This window comes from Aplysia californica, unplaced genomic scaffold (assembly GCF_000002075.1).
Source record: "Aplysia californica isolate F4 #8 unplaced genomic scaffold, AplCal3.0 scaffold00042, whole genome shotgun sequence".
In the NCBI taxonomy this organism is placed as follows: Eukaryota; Metazoa; Mollusca; class Gastropoda; order Aplysiida; family Aplysiidae; genus Aplysia; species Aplysia californica.
This window is the reverse complement of record NW_004797312.1, coordinates 81,333-104,208: the sequence shown is the minus strand read 5'-3', so window position 1 is coordinate 104,208 and position 22,876 is coordinate 81,333. Positions and strand designations below refer to the sequence as shown.

Genomic DNA, 22,876 nt, shown 5'->3' with positions numbered 1-22,876 from the left:
ACTACTACTACTAGAATACTATACTATACTACTACTACGACTACTACTACTACTACTACTACTATTACTTCTTCTTCTTCTTCTTCTTCTTCTTCTTCTTCTTCTTCTTCTTCTTCTTCTTCTGCTGCTGCTACTACTACCACTACTACTACCACTACTACTACTACTACTACTACTACTACTACTACTACTACTACTACTACTACCACTACTACTACCACTACTACTACTACTACTACTACTACTACTACTACTACTACTACTACTACTACTACTACTACTACTACTACTACTACTACTACTACTACTACTACTACTACTACTACTACTACTACTACTGTATTTCTAAAACAATCTGCGTATTTATGTCTCTTTGATCAATGAACAAACATGAATTGAGCTGAATTGTAATTGAATTAAACGGTTTGATCTCTCTTAAATTACCAGACAATATATTCCAGATTTTGAGACCATGAAAAGCAAATGAGCTTTCACTCATTTTTTTAAAAGGCGTATTGATGAGGAAAGTATTTTCGTTTTGCCAACCGATGACCTGAAACTGAGATTTGGAAATTACAATTTGAACAGACTGGATACTTTAATGTAATCAACATGATTGCGTATGATCATTTAAGCACCTGCCGTGAAATAGGATAATGTGTTCACATGTCCATTCCTGCTCACTTCAGGACTTCAGGTCAAACAACTTCTCTTTCTCAGGTTAGTGCGACACATGGTGACATGGGAGATAACGGAATGGTCACATACTCTTTGAGAAACGGGACAGATCAGTTCGCCATTGACGCCCACACTGGGCAGATAACTCTTGTCTCTGCCTTGACCTCCGGGGACGTGACCTTTATAGTTCGCGCAACTGACAACGGAGATACTGCCTTATCAAGTGACGCTCAAGTCCTGGTCAAAAGCTCGGTCAGTTCTTTGTTCTGTGTTGTTGTTGTTATTGTTTTATTGGTTTTTTTCGCTCAGGAGCCTTTTTGCACCTCTTACGTCTATACAAAACCAAAGCAAAACTAATTTTGATAAGGCCAATTCCTGTATTTTAAAACAGTCTGACCTGCTCTAACGGCCTTTTGTCCAAGACAAAGACCTGTACAAACGACCACTTCCACTCCCTCCTTTGCAATAAGAAACTCCCATTATTTTATACGTGTAAGAGCGCTGTACATGCAATCCACCTGTCTACATCACTTTTACTCCTGAATAAGAGTAGCCGTCCTTGACAGTTTCTTCACTAGTTTAGAGATTTTTGAACGTTGATAAGTATCATAGATTTGGATTTACTAGAAACTGGATGGCAATTATCATCAGCCCAGAATTTTAAAATAAACAATTATGTTTTTGTTTTCTCGCTGGCCTATGGTGGACAATGAAAAGTGGCGTGCCAATTAGCAAATCAGTAAATGAGTATGAATCATTCTTATACGGATAGATGAGAGGAAAAAAGCTCTAATTATGTTCCTTTCTTTCATGTTTTTGTTTTCACATCTGACAGGCTGCCGTTCTTCTGGGCTGATAGAACTCGCTACCGGAGCACAGTTCTGAAGACTGTATCGTTCACAGGGCTTCAGCCACCCACAAGTTTCGATTTAAAAAGAAAATTTCCTGTACATTTTGGACATTAAAAGAAATTCCCCTATTGGAAGGATGGTATGTTCAGCCCGAGTTCCTTTTCTTGTCTTTCTGCGAATGTGGGCGCATATGTGTGTGGGGGGGAGGGGTTTGTATGTGTGTGTGTGGGGGGGGGGGGTGTGAGTAGGAGGGGTGAGTGTGTATGTGTGTGTTGTTTGTTTATATAATGAGGTAATGTAAACAATAATAACAATAACAAAAACAATAATAAAACAATAATAATAAAATACTAATAACAGCAACAACAATATGGTAATAATAATAATAATAATAATAATAATAATAATAATAATAATAATAATAATAATAATAATAACAATAATAATAATAATAATAATAATAATAATAATAATAATAATAATAATAATAATAATAATGATGATAATAATGCCCATTACCACATAGATGACGAAAGGAAGATTCATGTGAAGTAACCTTTCCAAGGATCCAACGTCGGACCCCTAACGGAATTTAAACTCACGGCCATTCAGTCTAGAGCCCAAGAGGATCCTGAAATGAAAAAACAAAACAACGAAACTGATTACACGAAAACGCTGCGACAACACTGATAGCACCAGAGACAAGAAGACAGCTTTAAATTAGGACAGGTATTGGAGAAAAAAAAAAAAACGCACTGTTACCCGTTTTTTATGAATGTGTTTTTATGCCCTCATCCACACAATTTAGATCATTGAGGCAGCAGGCTGTGTGTGAGCCAAACTGTGCTGAAAGTGATACAAAGTCCCAACAGAAAGACCTTGATAATTTATCAAAATCTCTCTCCCCTCAAGGGGAATCGAACTCAGACCTTCTGCTTACGACGGCAGAGTGCAAAACGGTGACACTAAAGAGGCCACTTGGGTGTTCAAACCAAAGCAACGTAAACACTATTTCAGTATTTTGTGGTCAAAGTACAAAAGGCAAATGGAGTCATATATCAACTATCACCCGTCATCTCCAATCAAAACCTTTCAATTGAGACAAACAATCAACTCAACATGTTAATCATTATACCAACTCTTTGCTATCACTGCCAAACATGGACCACACAGGGGATTCTCGTGACTAAGAGATTGAGGTATTTGCCTCTCTTTCAATAGGTCATGAGTTCGAACCAGGAGAACGACGAAAAGTTTTCTTTCTAAATTGTCTCCTTTCACATGCTTTCCTGTTCTCTTGCAATGTTCTGTTGTGTGCTTTCGCATCCACTGTCTGCCCCCACCCATCCACCTACATTGCCCCCTCCTCTGAGCTCCTGACTCTTTCTGCAGCCTTTCTACTGCTACTCCTTGGCTCCTTCTTACAGCTGTCTTTCAGCCACACCCCTGATCTTATGGTAGGAAAGATCTACACCTAGCCTTCTCGGACAAGGGTAAAAAACCGAGGAGGTCGTAAGTGCAAATTGCACACGTTAAAGATCATTTGGTGGTTCAAAATCGATAAGAGTAGGCTTCGGCGGCCATCCGGAAAAAAATCAAAATTTCTTACAACAACCGAAAAATGTTTAATGTGTCTTGTGCGCTCATATAACCTCCTGCAGTTGTGAGCACCGTAAAAGACTTATAAAAAACCCAGGAACATTGTCATAATTTAACTATTATTATTCACTTACTTATTTTTAATGAAAAAATTTCACAGTTAAAGGTTCAAAATGCTACTTCGATTCATTAAAGTGAAGTTTGAAAACAAACAATAGGCTATGCTGGTTAAAACCTCCTGAAGGAATCATTGACAGAAGAAGAATCACATATTCAAAGAGCAAAATACGTGACATGATACTAAAAAAAACCAATGCCCTTTCTGGAATCAGAGACCCTAAATTAGCTTGGAACAAGTTTTAAACCTTATACCACAAAAAAACGTGTTGGCCAGTGTAAGTGGTCAAATCAATGTAGGATGAAAACGATTGGGACAAAAAAAGGACAACGAAATTTAATCATGAACATTATGGGACAAAGACAGGCTCTCCTAACGGAGCACCATGGAGTTAGGCTGGTAATATTTTGCGCCGGATGTGCCCTGACCTTGAACTAATCGCTTTAAAGCTCGTTATATATTTTTTAAACTGGAAATACATGACCCTTCTCACAAGCAAAAAATTAGGAAAATGTAAAGGGGCAAAATATGTTTTTTAACGGTACTGTTGGGCACTAAAATTAAATCTCCCCTGGCGCCGCTTTGCCGACTCTAGGTTCTTTGATCTTTCTCCTATCTGGGCCAGCCCCTAGATTTTTCTTAAACAAAAAAAACATCGATTACCTGTAGCGGGGAAATGATTGCATAAGGGCGCGCGTTGGTGTTTTTGAACAATAGCCTGGCGAGTAGCGCTGAACCGTGAAGCAACTCTTCCCCCTCTCTCTCTCTCTCTCTCTCTCTCTCTCTCTCTCTCTCTCTCTCTCTCTCTCTCTCTCTCTCTCTCTCTCTCTCACTCTTTCTCTCTCTCTCCCTCCCTCCCCCCTTCTCTCTCTCTCCCTCCCTCCCCCCTTCTCTCTCTCTCTTTCTCTCTCTCTGTCTCTCTCTCTCTTTCTCTCTCTCTGTCTCTCTCTCCCTCTTTCTCTCTCTCTCTCCCCCCCCTCTCTCTCTCTCTCTCTCTCTCTCTCTCTCTCTCTCTCTCTCTCTCTTTCTGCCTCTCACATGCCTTCTCTAACTTTTATTATTTTGTTTTACGTCCGTAGAGAAAGAAAACATGACGTAATTTACTTTCGCCTTGGGTTAACACCCGGAGTGGGAGGCAGGAACTTTCTTCGGATTTTTAAATGAACTGTACTGGGGAAAAAATGTTATTATTTTTAAAAAAACAAGACCAAGAAACATCAAAGGAGTACCGCCCCACACCAACCAAATTTGTGATAGTATTTTTTTCTTTGTTGTTAACGTTTCTCTTTTAGCGAAACAGAAAAGTACCAAATGATGTACTACCAGGCTGTTTCGAGGTTGTTGTTGTTGTTTTGTAGTTTGTTTTGTTTTTGTTTTGTTTTTTTTGGGGGGGGGGGTTTGTTTGGGGGTTTTTGTGGATTTTTTAAAAATTTGTGTTTTTCTTTTTCATTATTTTTTTTCTGATGTCTCTAAACTTTTTTTTTAAACTCTTACAAATCAGATACGGTACTTCACTTGTGCCCCCTACGACCAAGCAGAAATAGAATTGTACTTTTGACAGTTTGTGGGCTATTTTAGCTACAATCTCAGCCTGGCAGAGTCCAATCTTCACAAGCAACTCTCAAGTAACGTGTATCGTGTATCATCAAGCCTTGCGTGTTTCAACAGAAGAAATAGACAGGAGAAGGCACATGTTTGTCGATTGCACGATCAGACAGAGACATCGCCAGTGAACTGTTTGCCTGTGTTTATCACACATACACACACACACACACACACACACACACACACACACACACACACACACACACACACACAAACACACAGCAATTAGCAAACACACTGTACATAGCGACACTAAGATATCCAATGTTAAAACTACGATCATTCTTGGGTGACAAATTATAAATGTGGTGGGACTTTTCATAAAGATAGATCTAAATTCATGTAAAAACAAAGAAAAGAAAGAGAAAAAAAACTATTCGTTATGAGGTAGAGGGGAAAAAATGCCAACTTTTTGCCTATTGAAGAGTGTGACTTGAGCACTAATTGAAGCACCAAAACTGTGTTTTTATAACAGGCAAATGTGTCCGTGCTGTTCCACAATTTTATCAACTTGAAATATTTTGGCTTCTCTGCTTTCGAGCAAAAGGAGCTCATGTTTAAGCTGAGACGGTGCAACTGGTATGCTCTCTTTATTGAGCCAATCTTTTATCTCCCCTTTCCTGCTTGCACTTGTTGGAGTTTTGTCCTCTTCTTCCACTACGTTGTGATATGACGCATTATCCATCACTAAACAAGATGGTTTGTCCAGTGTAGGTAAAAAATTTCAATAATCCAATTTCGAAATATTTGCCTTTCATTGTGTTCGTCCTTTGACTACCATTCTTTTTGAAAAACATGGTGAGTGTTTATAAAAGTTTCGTCTAAGAAGGAAAGCTCATCCTTTCTCACGCACGTATTTCAACTCTCTCAAGTTCTTACTTCTTAAACTTAAAGCAACAATATGATTCCTTTCGCACAGTAAATTTCCCCCACCATATGATTTCCTGAACGTAAACCCAACACGTCTCACTGTTTTCCAAAGGCATGTCTTCGATATATTTATATCATGATTATCGGACAACCATCTTTTCAACTTTTTTAGAGTAACAAATTCATTTCTTTCAAACATCTGGACAAATGCTCATCAGACAACCTCCCTATTGAAACTCAGTCTTCAAAGGCCGCCCTCTTTTAGCTAGGAAAGTCTCTTCACCCATATCGTGCCGTTTTATCCATCTTGACAATGTGCTTCTGTTCAAACCTAAGGCATGTCTAGTTCTTTCTTTCGGATTCCCTCTATCATGGTACAAAGCTCCTCTCTTTGCCTCTCTATTAAAATGGGAGTAGAGCTGAAGCGCAACCTTTCGAAGAATGGTAAAAGTGTGTTTGAATGACTTCTTGTCCCTCATGGTGCAAACAAATCGTTGACTCAAAGCGAATTCAAGCACATAACAAAAAAGGGAACGTCCAGTTATTAAAGTTATGTTGTGTAATGATTCTAAATTCCAAAGCCAGACTACGCCTCTGACTTGCTTGAGTTGCTGTGGTGAAAGAAAGGCAGTCATTAAAAAATCCTGATTAATAATTTAGAGCATAGCCCCACGTGCGCTAATGTATTTGAGTAAACAATCCCGAGATTTGAGCGGTGAGCAGCCGAGGTTATCGGTGAGTTTTCACTCCGCTCCACGTGTCCACGTGCTGTGACGTCCAGTCGGCGGATTGGTGGCTCAGACCTAAGGGCTGTGCATCTTGAGTAGATTAAAATATATCGAAAACTGTCGAATGTAAACAAATGAATTGAACTATTTTTCCCAATGTTTTATCGGACGAAAGAGCTTGTCCGTGGTCTTTACGGCTTATGTGAATATTCTTTTACTGTTGGGATTAGTGTACTGCAATAGAGGGTGCACACGCACACGATCGGGTCAGGTCAGGTAGGGTCAGGTCGATCTGGTAGTCGGGGCTAGCCAAATTGATGGTGCAAAGCGGCCATTGTGGCACAAACCGATCGACTTGGTCGGTGACCTACAAAAACAAACGGGTTTGTTTTCAGGCCAGAGAACTGCGCTGTCAGATGGTTTGCAGACAATCACAACAAGGCTGAGACACGTGTCCATGTTGACACTCAAAATCCGGTGGCGCCCTCTTCGAAAAAGTGCAGACTTTGCAAACAGAGTTACCCTACTTGTGTGAGAAACAATAAAAGCGAAAATAAAAAAAACTGTGCTATTCCTATTCTTCTTTTGGAGAAAGGAAAGAGAGCTTCAAAACAAAGACTGCAGCACCGTCTGAACTAATGCGCGCACTTCTGCGGATACTTTTTTGGCCGAGCGAACTAAAGCTTTCTTCTTATGAACGATCTTTGATAACAGAAAGTTATCGATGTAACTGTTGAAACCATGTTTATGGGATTCCAGGCTGCCGCAGCACTGCAACAGGGAACTGCGGAAAGGAGCCCTTGAAGCCATTGAGGTTAAATGTTTCTCTACTTCAACTTCCAGGTGGTCAGGTACAATCGCAGTGGGGTTGTAGTTTGCATTGAAACCACCAGAAAATGACCCGACCCGACCCGATCCGCTCTCGCTAGTGGGCACCCACTATAAATATCCAAAATTTTCAACGTTGGTTTCTATGAAGTGTTCAAACATTGAAGAACAAACAAGTTAAAAGATAAGCGACCATACCACAAACAAGACAAGTGTGAAGATTATAGCGCAAAATACTTTTATAGATGTAGATCTAGCCTAGATAGAGAGCTGTTGTTGGTGGCTAATACTCTGGAATTGAGTGGAAATAAATAAAGAGCAGATTTCCCACAGAGAAAGTGTGGAGGCTATGTGAAGGTGCATAATCACCTCAAGTGATAGATAGTATCTGTGTGAGATAGTTAAATGTGACATTAGGATAATATCAACGCAACATTAAGTCATCTTTTTCATCAGTGAAGATTGTATTTCCTCGACTTTCTTATGTTCTTCCTTTCAGGGATCAATGGAATGCAGCCGAAGTCAGGAGAAAGCTTTGTCCAGTGACAAGGGTAGACTGACAGTTGTGAGGCGTTTCATCGAACGTAAGTTTCTGTCTCCAGCTGGGATGGCGTTCTGCTCAATTTTCAATTCCATTTGGCAATGCCTTTAAGACCATGCGAAACTGATTGGTGATTTTTATCGATGGTAAAGAAGATGAAATACTAATATTGGCCTAACAATTGTGGCTACAGGTGCTTTAAAATATTCACAGTCGAATTAGATCTAAATAAACTGAGATTTGTTAACATACTTTGCAAAGATGTTCAGCTACAAAATACTTATTACTGACGCAGATGCTCTGCACAGTGTGTCAAAGGATTGAGACAGTCTGAGCTGTATTTTTTCACTTAACAAATGAAGTGTAAATTATTTTTGCTTTAAGAGTGAATCTTTAACACCTTTTATTCTCAAAACTATACATCATGAAGTTCAAACCCTTTGTATTGCATGTGCCGTAAAACTATCACTAAAACTTTTTTTAAGGCTCATCTTCCTCCAAACTCTTAGGAGTTGCTATGTTCCATGAATTACACTTGACTAGCCAATTGCATCATTTATTTTATTTGTTGGGGATCTAGTTGCTTGGTGTATTCTGGTGTATTCTTTGAGAATGTTTCATGAACACTGAACTTCTCTTGAGAGCCAAACTCCTCATTTGTGAGGCAGCGTGATGGAATCAGGCTCTCATCATAATAATCAAAGTGAAGAAACTTTCATTTTTCCACAGGTTTGTGAATTTTAATCAAATTTTTGTTTTTTGGCTCAACACCTTTCATGACCTTTAAAAAACTCATTTCTGTGTGGATTTTTCTTAAAAACGTTGATTAAATGCACACAAAAAAAGAAATTTTCAGTTAGATTTTACCACGGATTCTTAAGCTTTTGAAATAAACTAATCTTTGGCTGCCATTTTCTCACTAATTTTACCTCTGAAAAAAGGTGACCCCCATCTCCTTTTTTTCGCAAATATCTCGACTTGCATTCAAGATAAATGGATATTTTTTTCGTCCAAATAAAGGCAAGTGAACAAGCTTTAAGATGATACCAATAACTCTACATGCCCAAAAATTGACGAGAGCCTGATTCCACCACGCTGCCTCACATTTCAACCAGACATAATCATTTCCTTGTTATATGTTGTTGATTGCTTGGTGTTTTCTGCTCCGTCCTACTTCTTTTTCAGACTGTTGCACGAGTACTGAACTTCCCTTGAACAACCATACTCAGCATTTCAAACAAACTGATCATTTATTTATATGCTGTTGGTTCCTTGATGTACTTTTCTCCGTCCTACTTCTTTTTGAGATATTACATGAGCACTGAACTTCACTCGTCACTTCCATGTATCCTCTTCCAGCAGCCATGACGCCTTGTGCAGCTTCGCTGAGCTGCTCCGCGGAGAGTTTTCCAGAAGAGTCGTCGCAGTCTGGGTCCTCCAATTCAAGCAGGACGGGCCTTCATGATGGGGAGATCACACCAAAGAGAAAGGGGATCAGGTCCAACAAGAACAGCGGTAGCTCCTCGCTCAACTTCTCTTTGTCTGATGAGCTGTCACCTCTGAAAGACTTGTCCTACTTTGAATGTTCGGTGTACGAGTACGAGTCTCCAGTGATGCCTTTCATGTGGTCGCCACAGTTTATTCAGAAGGTACGCATCAATGACCATTTAGAAACACAGAGAATATGGTACTCTTCTAGCACGATATGAAAAAAGACGAGGTGTACTAGTTGATCGATTATATTTTTGCTTTCTTTGTATGGTTTCATTTTTTAGATGAATTGGTTTGGTCTCATACTAATGTTTAAAATATGTGTGTGTGTTTGTGTGTGTGTATGTGTGTGTATGTGTGTGTATGTGTGTGTATTTGTGTGTGTATTTGTGTGTGTGTGTGTGTGTGTGTGTGTGTGTGTGTGTGTGTGTGTGTGTGTGCTTATTAACGTCTGCCTTGACAATGTATGTACTTAACGTCTACACACATTTCTGTTATGAGAAAATACAGATCGAACCCTGTTGTATGTTTGTGACCGTGTCTTTGTCTTTTAAGTAATCATAATATTAGATAGAAATTGAAATCCTCAAGTCTGTTCAATCAGCAGAAGCGGTGGTAAACGGTTACTTGACTCCATATTGGAATCATGAATAACTTAACTGCAAAAATCACCATGACATCATCGGAATATAAGTGGAATATGTTGACCAATTTGTGTTACTTTTAGTGTGTGCCCTGACCCCAGGCAAAATTTTTAAAATATCTAGGATAGAAACTAAGGTACATCTACTTGTATATAAGCAGAGGAGAAAAAAAATCGTTTATATTTTTTTACTATAACATTTTGCCCTAAGATGAACTAGAGATAGAAACATAAAATTGCTTTTAAAAAATAATTATCTGCTCAACAAACCGATGCAGGAAATCAGTGTGCCATTTTTGATCACTGCGTTTATTGCTTTAAGCAGGACCCGTGGTTAACATATTATTATTTTGTATAGAGATTGTCAGTGACTTTAATTCTGAAACTTATTGTCACTTGACATTGTTTGAAAGATCCCATTCAACTTATGTAAACGTAGCGAACATATAGATCTTGGTCCGATTAACAGCAGAACAAAAGCCAATGCCGCAGAACATTTCAAACACATAACATAGTATGTTAGTATGCTCATAATTTTCGCCAGCCTTTTCAAATGTCAGAGAGAGAAAACAGAATTATACTATAATTTATCAAATCTGCACGCATATAATGAAGTTGTGCCGACGAGTCCCAAAACAATACTTTTCTAAGTATTGTCAAATGACCAGGCAACATATTATTCTCAATGAATTAATGACCACTCGGTCACTGTTTGGTTTTCACTTCCACTGTTGCCTTCAACGGCTACCTAGTGCTCCCATGTAAAGTGTAATGTTAGATTAGTGCGGCCAGGAGTGTATTTCCCGTCTTGATGTAGAAAGGTTTTTTTTTTTTTGCTCCCTTGCAGGCTGTGCTGAAGCAGAAGGACACCGAGATCCGCATGCTAAAGCAGCAGCTCTACGGTGAGGTGCTCCTAAAGGAGGAGGCGCAGATCTTGTATGAAAAGGAGAAGAAAAAGAACGCCGAGTGTGGTAAGTAGCTATACTATATGCAATGCGCAAGCTCCAAGTCTTTATCGTTTATAAATATTGTGCGATTCCCATCGACACAACTTGGACTAACTTGGCCGAAAAGCCCGCTACATTTGGACATTTTTGGTGGGCGATATGAATCACCTGAGGAGTGACAGGTCTTATGTAAAGCCCCGCTTGGAATGATATGATGTTATTGGTTGATTGAACCATTTTATCTCTTAAAGGTTGCAAAAGTGAGCGCTAGCTAGGACAGGTTGATAATTACTGATTAAGGGTATTTAGAGGGGGGGGGGGGGGGGGAGACTGCCTCGCCCATGCCTGTCAGGACCAGCCCATGTAGAGTGGGGTACTCGATACAATGATTTCGTCACACAGGAATTGACCTCACGTCGGGGGCCCTCGGGATCTAGAAACGCGTTGTTCGTTCACCTCTCATTCAATAGGTACTAGGTTCAAAACCTGATAGCAACAGAGTTTTCTTCTCTGAAATGTTCTCGTTTCACCACCTTTCTAGCTCTCTAGTCATGTATGTTAACTGCCTTCATCTCTACTTTCTACCCCCCATACCTCCCCCCACCCTTCTGGACTCCTAACTCTTTCAACAACTTCTCCTGGCTCCTTCCTGTTGCTATCTTTCAGCATCACCCCTGATCTTAGGGTTGGTAAGATCGAATACTACGGCTTCTTGGATAAGAGGGGAAAACTCTGAGGTCCCGTATGAAGTTGCGCACATTTAAGATTCCGTGTTGGTCCTAAAAACGATAAGAGTAGTCTTCTCCCACCATCAGGGAAAATTCTTAATCAATTCCTACCAAAACTGAAAATGCTTAATGCTAAAACAAACAAATTGTGTCACTAGCGCTTACATGACCTTACGCAGCTGCGAGCGCCAGTCTGGTAGAAGTTGCACAAGTTCTAGATTTTTGTGATATTGCAAGTACACCGAAGATTGTTTCAGCACTAGATTTTTGATAAATGGCTCTACCTAATTAGTGAGTGTGTGTGTGGGGGGGGGGGGGGGGTTTAAAAACTTGTTTTTTTTTTTAATTAAGCCATTTTCTAGTGCCTGGATATGTCCCTCCCCCCCGCTTTTTTTTTTCGAGAACGTTAGTTCTTTCTAAAAGCATCTGTTCTTAGCATACATTAGAATATTTACCTGAGTTGTTAACTTTTTAAAAGCAGTAGAAACCATCGACATGGATTTTTTACTAGTATTTATTAAGGAATTTGTTAGAATACACTGTACAGGTGTTTGACAAATGTTCATCAGTTAAGACGAATTAGTATAAGTCATTGTGCAAACGTTGGAGAATCTATGTTCAATAGTCAAGAAGATATTAGACAATAAGATACCCACAAATTTTTTTTAACCTCACTATAGTAATATTTGCTGGGTAAAGATAGTTTTTTTTATCTCGTGCCAGTCCCAGTTTCTTTTTAGATGGCTTTCATTTTCACAATCATAACAATATATTTCTTATCTCACCTCTTTTAGGACTACAGATACATTACATGTTTTATTAACCTTTTTTTGTCTAGTGGCCTACTATCCTTGTTTACTGTCCTTGTTTTGTATTTTTCTTCTTAACCCGTTCTAAGAGATGAGGTAGATGACCTGGATATGCTATCGTGGTTTCCCCAAATGCTCATTAGTTCTAAAGACTACAAATATACAAAAAAGGGTTCTAAGTTTACCGCAATGTTTCTTATTTAAAAAAAAGATTATTCTTAATGAAATCTATGTAAACTATTTTTTGGTGGTTCTCTGCTTAAATTTCTCATTAAAATACATATTAGGGGGGCGGGGTGGTCAACAAGTAATGTCCTCCATCTATGAAAAGATAGAATAGAGAGTTTTTAAGACTCTTCAGATGGCCTTGGTTTGAAAACGGGTTTGAACGGCGTCTGTCATGCGTTGGTATGGCTATTTGGATTGCATGCAGAAGATTTGACTTCGATTCTTGGGTGGAGAAGTTCATTTTACTACATACTCTACCTTTGTGCTGGAATGCTGATTCTCCACTAGGCACCAGTTAGCTCTTGTTGTCTGTTTAGAGTAGCACACGTCCTAAAGTATCTACATAGTCCATGTGGGCGAAGAACATTTATGTTCAGTGAAGCAGGTTTGAATGGGGATTTTTTTTTATTCTTCTAAAGATCGGTGGTAGTGGTAGATGGTTGAATAGTAATCTGGTTGTGCTTTGCTCATTCTTTCCTATGAAACATTTATCGCCCTTACCTCTCCTCCTTCTTTTCTTTGCATGTTTCTCTTCAGTTACATCTCTGATTATTGGCACTCATATGACCAAATTATGTTGCATGCAAGTGCTGTAAAACTCTTTCAACTATAAAACTAAACAATGATGGTGAGTCCCTAAAGCCCTTCTTTTTCCTCTCCTCAGCTTGTCCATCAGAAGGAAAAGGAGAACTCCTGTCCACTTTAGATATTAAGTTTTCCAAATCAGAGAGCCTAGACCAAGACGAATAATCTGCGTTTATTTCAAAGGGATGAAGTCCCTGAATCACTTCCTCTCAGGGAAGATGAGGAGGGGATCCTTCATCCCTCTGCAAGGCATAGGAAGAGATTCTCTTCTATGGACCGCAATTTTGTTCAGAATTTCGTACAAGATGTTTTTAAAAATGATTTTTGTTTTGTTTGTGATAGACGACTTATATGCAATAAACAAAGAGTAAAATAAGGTAGAGATTTACCTGTAAAAAGGCGACCGGTAAATTTTTACATTTCCTCTTGGACACAGATGCAATGCTTTTGGGGGTGAAGTGGCTGTTTTTGTCGCAAATCATACAATTGACCATCAGAACTGTCGCAAATCATACAATTGACCATCAGAACTGTCGCAAATCATACAATTGACCATCAGAACTGTCGCAAATCATACAACTGACCATCAGAACTGTCGCAAATCATACAATTGACCATCAGAACTGTCGCAAATCAATTATTCATCAGACCCCCCCCCCCCCCCCCCCCCATACCGTTGGCAAGCTTTTGAAACGTAGAACTAAGCCCAGAAACCGAAATGTTACAGAAGAGAAAACAAAATTTCATTTGTGTATTAACAATATGACATGTTCCTTTATTATGTTTTTTTTTATTGGTTTCTTTTTTTCGAAATCTAAAATTTGGATTTCGACAAAATAATATTTCTTGAGCGCATGAAACCGATACCAAATATAAAGAAACAGCAATTTTAGAAGAATTCAAAATTTTTTGTTCGGTACATTTTCACAGCTGGCCAACAATGTTAACCTTATTGCCATGTCATTCTGCTATTATGTCACCATGAGCTGCCTCTGCATTAGGTCATCCAACGAGTCTTCTTAATTTGTATATATATTTATACTATATGATATACCACTGACTGTACAATATATCAGCCAGTTTGTATGTTTTACTGTGTAAAATATTAATATTCACCGAAGCCCAAGTGCAATGTATTAAAGCAATAAATGACAAGACTTTTCCCCCACAAAAACTGTTTTGTACTTTTTAATTTTTGTTTAAGATTTTCTTCCCTACTTCTTTTAATTCCAGTGCAACCATTTTCGACACCTTAACGTCTCGATATCAGCTCTTGACCCCGGTGAACTTGCCATAGGACAACCGGTGACGCGGGAATAGATGTACCTCTTTCTCTCAATATTGCCAGCACAGTGCATCCGCCTCACTAACATTGTCGTCTCGATAACCCACCGATACATGTTTTGTATCGAGAGCATTTTAGGACAGCACTAAATTTATCTCTGCTGATTGTCTCGCAGCTTGTAGTGTGGTGTGTCATTACACAGACGATAAAGTGGGTGGTTGGCGGGTGCTCTGGTGTGGTTTGCTTCTTCTTTCCTATCGAAGTGTCTTTAGGCCATTCCCAAAGGGGGACATTTCTCGTTCATGCACAGCAGAATTGTAAATAGGCTGATTCATCAATGTAACGCTCATAACTGTGCTTGATCTACAACAAGAAACTGCTGCTTTTTCTTTCCTAATCCTTACTATTGTCATTTTTCCTCTACTTCTTTTGCATGTTTGTCACACTCTTGTGACCCACTATTTCCGGGGTGCCTTTATAGTCGAAGCAGACGTTGTGCTGTTGAAGCTAGGGAGGAGAGCAGAGTAAGTCTGATTCCCTGTAAGGACTTCTCTGTTAACGTCCACCCCTTGGCACTCATAGGACCTTATGTAATTGCGAGCGCCGTAAAACCTTTACTCAAACTAAACTTTCCTATCTAACATCTATCTAACATCTATTGCCCTTATCTCTCCTCCTTCATTTTTGTCTTTGTTACTCTCTTGTAACACCTCTTATCTTCGGCACTTATATGACCTTATTGTGTTGCGTGCCTTAAAACTCTTACTAAAACTAAAACCGAAAGAGACGATAAACACACAAAGCATACATCGAATCAAGTACACGATGGAGTCATCAAAATTAAATGTGACTGGGCAGAAAAGGCACGATTTGTACGATAAAACTGAGGGCAACTTTTCCAACAAGTGTTGTGTGGCGTCGGTAGTGTAGTGGTTAGGCTACGGGACTTAATCGTGAGATTGCAGTTTCAGAGGTTCGAGCCCCAGGCCGGACGTTGTATCCTTGGGAAAGGCACTTTATACGAAATGTTCCTCACTTCACCCTGGTGGGAATGTGTACCCAGCCATTGACAGCGAAAGATCCTGTCAGTATGTTAGTGTTTTAGCGCATATTATATAGAATGGCAGCGTGCACTGTATGCTTCCTAGGAAGTTAGATTGTTTCAGGGTGCCATCAGATCTGCTGGGGAAATAATACATGTATGGCTCGTAAATCGTATAGAGCTGCTGTTGAGTGGAATTTTGCGAACAAACAAATGCTATCTATTCTCATCATTATTGATATTTTTATAAACAAGTTACGGAAGGCAATTTCAGACGAATGGGGCAATAATGTATTTCTTTTATTATTTTTTTTTTTTTACTTCGGACCAATTGGATCTACATAGCCCCATATCACAATTCCAGACCCGATTACGCATCTCCATTTCTCTCTCTCTCTCTCTCTCTCTCTCTCTCTCTCTCTCTCTCTCTCTCTCTCTCTCTCTCTCTCTCTCTCCCCCCCCTCTCTCTCTCTTCCATTCATGTATCCAAAATCATCTATTTCATTGACAATCCACCTATCTTGCCATCTCTAAACAATCCAAAAACCTGTTTGTCCCTGCTCTCTTCCATTCATGTATCCAAAATCATCTATTTCATTGACAATCCACCTATCTTGCCATCTCTAAACAATCCAAAAACCTGTTTGTCCCTGCTCTTTCTTTGATATAAATGATTTGCCAAGAAACGACCCCGCTGTAGTTATCGAAACTGCATGTCGGTTTTTAGTCGGCTTTTAGTAAAATGTGCTACGACCATTGTGCTCACCGCTCGCTTACCTCTCGATAGAAGTGCTGAGATGTGCACGGGTCGAAAATGGTTGCACTATGTATAGGCCATGCACGTGTCCACTGGAACAGAAACGACCCGAACTTTTATTGGGAGGAGGCGAATCTGTCTATTCCACTATTCATTTCTGTCGTTCGTGTCCACTAGTTCAGAAACGATACATGTAGATCTACTAGTTTTTTGGCCTATTGGCGAACTTTTTTGCCGGATGTGTGCGCAAAACCACTGTTGTAGCGTGCTGTGTTTGTAAATAAGTCAGCCACAATTTGTCCATGATGGCGCTACGAGTGAAGAGGCTTGCTTCACAGTACTGTGACTGTGTTTGAAAAGGAGGAGAGCAGTTGAGAAAAGACGCCATAAACATTGGACAAACCCTGCTTAGTTGAATCAAGATCAACATGAGGCGAGTTTCATTATTTGTTTCCAGGGATCATGCAAGGCGACGAGAAATGTGAAAAGTTCCTTAGGCTAGAATGACACAGCCTTCGTTTGAGCTTCTTTTGGAACTTTGCCAGACAGAACTCTTTGCAGAGAAGAGATACGAACTTCAGAAACGCTTTTTTCAGCAAAAGAATTACATGTGGTCACATTAAATTATGTTATTTGCCTTGGAAAAACAATTCTTGTCTGATTCAAATAAGAACGTACACGAGAGGCTTATTAAAATGCTAGGGCTTTATTTGAACCACATCTCTGCCAAGTTTCATTTAAATTTAAATCCATTAACATAAACTCGGACTTTTAGCCCCCCCCCCCCCCCCCCCCCACCCAAAAAAATGTACAGAAAAATATGATTTCGAGGGCAATGTAATTTTGATTCAAAATTTGTCCTCAGAAGTAGTATAACAACCTTTCAAAAGCAATTTAGAAAATATATCTATTTGAGGCATAATACTTGGTAAAATGACGCAATAGCTGCTAAATTAAAGGATAATAAAAAATTTGAAGCTAAATCCTCATTTCAGGTGCAAGCCATCTCTTACTTTTAGGCCTTTAATAGCCCAAGTGTTTATTGACGAAGAATGATAGTGTTTTTGGCTTGCGGTAGTCAACTGGCGTGAAAGCGGTACACCAAAACCAAGTCTTTGTTACACGAGTGCTCTGCTGAGCGTGTTACAACGGGCTATAACTCATCAAAAGGTCAAAGAACACTGGCGCGAATGAGAAATGGATGGATTTTAGACTAAATGAAAATAGGTATAATAATAATTGTTAATGGAAAGATGAACTCCTAACACTTAGCCCAAGGCCATAATCATTGGCCCAAGGCTGTTAAATAATTATAATATGTTCTTATACTTATACTAAGGCCAACAATAGAAATAGCAGGCTATTTATAAAGATGATGTAAACAAATTGAAAAGAATAAACCATAGTACCAATGACACACAGGTACTAGAGAAGATACTGTTGGGCCAATCTGATAATATAATAATATTTGATTTTAAAAAACTCGTTTTCAAAGTGTTATCAAACAATGTCAGGGCCATTAGCTGCTTGAGACAGGACGCGACTTAATAAATTAAATTTGGCGTTGTTTTGGTCTACTTCGGCCGGCTGTATCAATCTGGCAACTTGGCTTTTTCTAAGAAAAAGATCTAGGCTACGACTTGGCACAGGTCAAAGGCCAACCCAAACAACAATATTATAATCCCGTCGATCGACAGTTGACGCATGAATAATTGTCGTCTGTCATTTTGTGACATTTTGTCTGTGGTGGAGTGCAGGTTTCATTTTCCCCCTATTGAAATTAAATCAAGTCTTTACTCTGGATCTAGATCTAGACTCTAGTTGAATTCTAATCTAATTTTGACCGTTTTGACAATCGGTCTCTAAAATCTAAAATCTCAGTCAGTCTATAGTCTAGATATTAGATCTCTAGATCTAGATCTAGATCTAGATCTAGATTCTAGATCTCGAACCAACAATGTCAGCGTTCTCTTTTCAGACGTGCAAGAGAAAGAGGGGCTACCACTAAGTAACACAGTCAGGTGGTAAAATTTAGGAAGACGTAATTGTGGTCAGTCAGTCAAACTACGTTAGTAGATCTAGATAGTCTAGTCGATGGAAAGTAGAGATCACAATGGCAGATCCTCAATATCATGAATATAATGCAGGAAAATTAGTTCGGACTGTGGCTTGGCGTTTCCTGCTTGTCTTCCTATTCATGATTCGAGAAATTGCCTCTCTTATTATCAATATCACCCGAGTGGCCGTCCTGGGAATTTGGGTAAGTATTAGTCTACTCTGAGGGTATAGAAATCTAGATCTAGATTTCTAGATCTAATATAAAAATAAATTATGGGCACTTCCGTAACGAGCGACCACCCCAACAAATGTAACAACAGACCTAACGAAGTGACTATTTCTCCAAAAGCTCGGGAAAATTTAATAAACTTGATCTCTATTTCTCCGAACGGTTTCCGTTCTCGAGATTTTGGTGTTATTTGCTAGATTTAAATTTTAGATGTCTCCTTTCATATTCTGCCATTCTGTGAGGACTGGGAAGAAGCATTTTTTTTTTCATCAAATTCATTTTCTAGAGCTAGATTTCTAGAGATTTTTAATCGAAGAGCCTATTTCTCCGAACGTTCAGGAAAATAAACTTGAACTCTATTTCTCCGAACGGTTTCCGTTCTCGGGATTTTTTGGTTATTTGCGAGATTAAGGCTTCATCTTTCATTCTGCCATTCTGCAAGGACTGGGAAGAAGTATTTTTTGCATCGAATTCAATTTCTAGAGCTAGAGATTTCTAAATGTCTGAATATTCAGATACACTTGAGTTGTGGTTGGGGCAACGTACGTTCCCGGACTATACTTCATATTTGAAAATACCTTCAAAAGGTACTCCGAGAAAACTAGACTGATCGACCTTGGCAGTAACCTATTTTGTTTATATATAGTCACTCAGCAAAAACTAAAATCCTTCATTTAAAAAAAAAAGGAAGAGGCTAGCCGTACTTATTCTTTTTAATATGATGGCTAGACTCACCATTTACAAAAAATAGGCCTGCTGAATTGTCAATATATACATTTTTAGTGTGCAGTACCTAAAGTATTTGTATTTGAGATGAAACCAGGTGCCATAATGACAGTGCATGTATTTTAAACCTCCTGTTTTCTAATGTTAATAGGGCCTAAGATAAGTACGGCTAGACTTCTTGTCTAGCCGTACTTAAGTACGGGTAGACAGCCAGGCTAGCCGTACTTAAGGACGGCTAGACTGTCAGTCTAGCCGTACTTAATATTGATGGCTGAATTGTAAATGAAATTTTTAGTTTGCAATGCCTAAAGTATTTGTATTTCAGACAAAACCAAAAGGTGCCTTACTGACTTGCATGTATTTGAACCTGAATAATTACTAGATCTAGATCTGAGACCTGTGTACTTAACAGGCTTGAGTCGATAGGGCCAAACCTAGATCTAAGCACGGCTAGACTGGCAGTCTAGCCGTACTTAAGTACGGCTAGACTCTCAGTCTAGCCGTACTTAAGTACGGCTAGCCACTTCGAAAAAAAAATCCCTCCACGCCCCGTTCACACCTTACGCACACACATGTACTCACATACACACACACACACACACACACACACACACACACACATACACACACACACACACACACACACACACACACACAACAAGCACTCACACTCACACACACACGCACGGGCCACCATTCGCAATTATTATCAAAAAAATCTCGAGAACGGAAACTGTTCGGAGAAATAGAGTTCAAGTTTATTTTCCAGAACGTTCGGAGAAATAGAGCATGCCTTTTTAAATGTCTGAATTTTCAGAATCTTCAGTTGTGGTTGGTGACCAAAATTGTGTCGATAGTGCCGTAAAACATCTACCCAATCAATCAAATCAGTTGTGGTTGGGGCTACGTTCCCGGAATATATTATACTTCTTGCATTTGAAAATGCCTTTTAAAGGTACTGTGAGAATTTGCATTTAGTTACCCCTAAAGCAAAAACTAAAATCCTTCATGTAAATTAGAAAAAATTTCCTCCACCCCCCCCCCCCCCCCCCCCCCCCCCCACTCACACTTAATACATTATATTTAAAAGTCAAACCTCGTTGTACTGCCAGCTCGGCTTAGTGTCAGGTTTTGCCAATGTACGCAAAGAGTCCCCCATTGTGTGTGCCTAAAGAAAGGTACAGCTTCCTAGATTTTTCACGCTTATCCAAGAAGGCTAGGTGTTGATCTTTCCTACCATAAGATCAAGGGTGTGGCTGAAAGACATCAGTAAGAAGGAGCCAAGGAGTAGCAGTAGAAAGGCTGCAGAAAGAGTCAGGAGTCCAGAGGATGGGGCAAAGGAGGTGGAGGGGATGGGAGCAGAAAGTGGAGACGAAAGCAGACAAGAGAACATTTCTAGAGTGTAGGAAAGGAGGTGAAAGGATATTTTGGTGACTATCCAGATTTGAACCCGGGACCTAGTGAATGAGAGGCGAACACCTTAACCTCTAGGCCACGAGAGCCCCCTAACGAGGTTTGACTGAACATGCATTTTATATAATTATATGTTATCTCAACTTTTTTTCTATCTTTGTCTATTGACAGAAATTCCTAACCTGGCTGTTTTCAAGGCTAACAGAAACAGCTGAAAGCAACGCATATACCTTTTCCAATTTTTATCCTGACCATGATGGCCTGATTCAAGAATCAACAGTCCTTCAACTTGATTTACATGGCTATTATGTAAAGGAGGCTACTGTTAAACTTCACTCTTTCCTGTTGCAGAATGAAGCACGGTGTTAGTAAACTTGTCCTTTTTTTCATTAGTGGTGTTGCTGTCTTTCTCTCTCACTCTCTGTCTCTGTCTCTGTCTCTCCATCTCTATCTCTCTCCCTCTCTTTCATTCTCTCTCTCAATTTCTCCCACCCTCTCTCTTCTTTCTATATGTATGTGTGTGTGTGTGTGTGTGTGTGTGTGTGTGTGTGTGTGTGTGTGTGTGTGTGTGTGTGTGTGTGTGTGTGTGTGTGTGTGTGGATAAGTAAAGTATAGATGTATGAAGTGTATGATGGACATATGTATGTGTTTTGTAGGAAAAAGAGAGATGGAGAGAGATGGTATTTGTATGTGTGACTGTATTTTGTTAACATTTTAGATGCTATGGGGGGTGGGATTGTCATCTTATTTCCTAAAACTCTGTGTCACACACTTGTGTTTTGTATCTGGCCCTTTTGTTTCACTGTATTTTGCTTTATTCTTGGCTGTGCATTATATTTTTTTATATTTTTCTTCACTAAAGACAGTGAAAATAAAATAGAAGCAACAGAAATGTTTCTTAGGAGACTGCTGAGAATATTGTGGAAAGAAAGGAAATCAAATGAAGTAGTGCTTGATGAAGCCTACGTGGGACGCTCACTGTTAAAAATAATAAATGCAGTTTTTGGGACACCTAAATAGACATAAAAGTCTTGAACATTTAGCTCTCACTGGCAAAATTCAAGGCAAATAAAGCAGGGGTAGGCCCAGAGCAACCTACTTGGAGAACCTAAACAAATGGTTAACAGGGAAATAACAGGGAAACGTAGCTTTTTTCAGAGGATCCGAGCAAAGGAATGAATGGGGAACCGGGAATGCCGATGTCTGTCGCACTTCTGGCAGTGGATCATGATGAAAGTGATTTTTTTTCGATCTCTTCCGAATGGATGATTGATGACGTAGCATTATATCATAGTGTATAAGACACTACTTTTGACCGAAAAAAAAAATCAGGGCTTCAAAGTCACCTTGTGTCTCATCCATAAGCTGTGAAATTAGACCCAAAAAATCCCAGTGTAGGTTGACCGAGGCTGGAACAAACGTATAATTATAATTGTGTGACTTTCATGACAGGGATAATGCAACTGAGATGAATGAAAATGAAATTGATGATGAAATCAAGACTTTTTAATAGTGACAATGAGGAGTTTTTACAACATATATGCATCAGTACTATAATAATTATTCTTTTACTTTTATCTCTGAAAATTAAATGGGCAACTTTTTGGTGATGGTTATTACCTGGAAAGAGTTGGTTCGTCTCATCTGATAAATGTATAATTATGATTTATTATACTAAAATGTCTGTCAGCTCTACCTGTGTCTTACCTGCGCTTGCATCATGTGATATGACACATGTCTTGTGTTACCTTCTTCTTGTTCCGAGGGAATAAGTTGTGCGGACAGTGTGTAGTAAGTTAAGTGCCTGGTTGTTGATTTTGTCTTAGATTCCTCTGTTTTTTTCTGTCTCACTGTCTGTATCCTTTGTTGTTTTTTTTCCCAACCAGAGTTACTATTATTGTATGCTGCTTGGAATGTAACTGATCAGTTTCCTGTCTCCACAGTGAAGATGGGCCAGCGCCTTCTCATAATTACAGGACGGGGCAAACACAGTTCAAATGGACCGGTCATTAAACCAATGGTGCAGCAGTTCTTGGTTTCCCAGGGTTTTGAGTGAGTTTGGCTTGTTCTTGTGTTAAATATCTCTTGATGGTGCTGTTAACATAATATATATATAT

General features: G+C 39.3%; 1 protein-coding gene and 1 long non-coding RNA gene across 2 annotated transcripts in view; both read left to right on the top strand.

Annotated features, from left to right (window-relative positions):
• The first annotated feature begins 723 nt into the window (after positions 1-723).
• On the top strand, positions 724-1,677 carry LOC118477216. The gene is made up of 2 exons (XR_004858222.1): positions 724-930; positions 1,514-1,677. It is a non-coding gene; the product is annotated as an uncharacterized LOC118477216 (long non-coding RNA).
• Positions 1,678-18,418: 16,741 nt separating this feature from the next.
• LOC101850937 overlaps positions 18,419-22,876 on the top strand; it is a 10,952-nt gene continuing 6,494 nt past the window's right edge. The window contains exons 1-3 of the mRNA XM_005092188.3: positions 18,419-18,593; positions 20,931-21,123; positions 22,703-22,811. Of these exons, the coding sequence (XP_005092245.2) occupies positions 18,447-18,593; positions 20,931-21,123; positions 22,703-22,811 (449 nt within the window). The 5' untranslated portion in view covers positions 18,419-18,446. The remainder of the gene's footprint in view (positions 18,594-20,930; positions 21,124-22,702; positions 22,812-22,876) is intronic.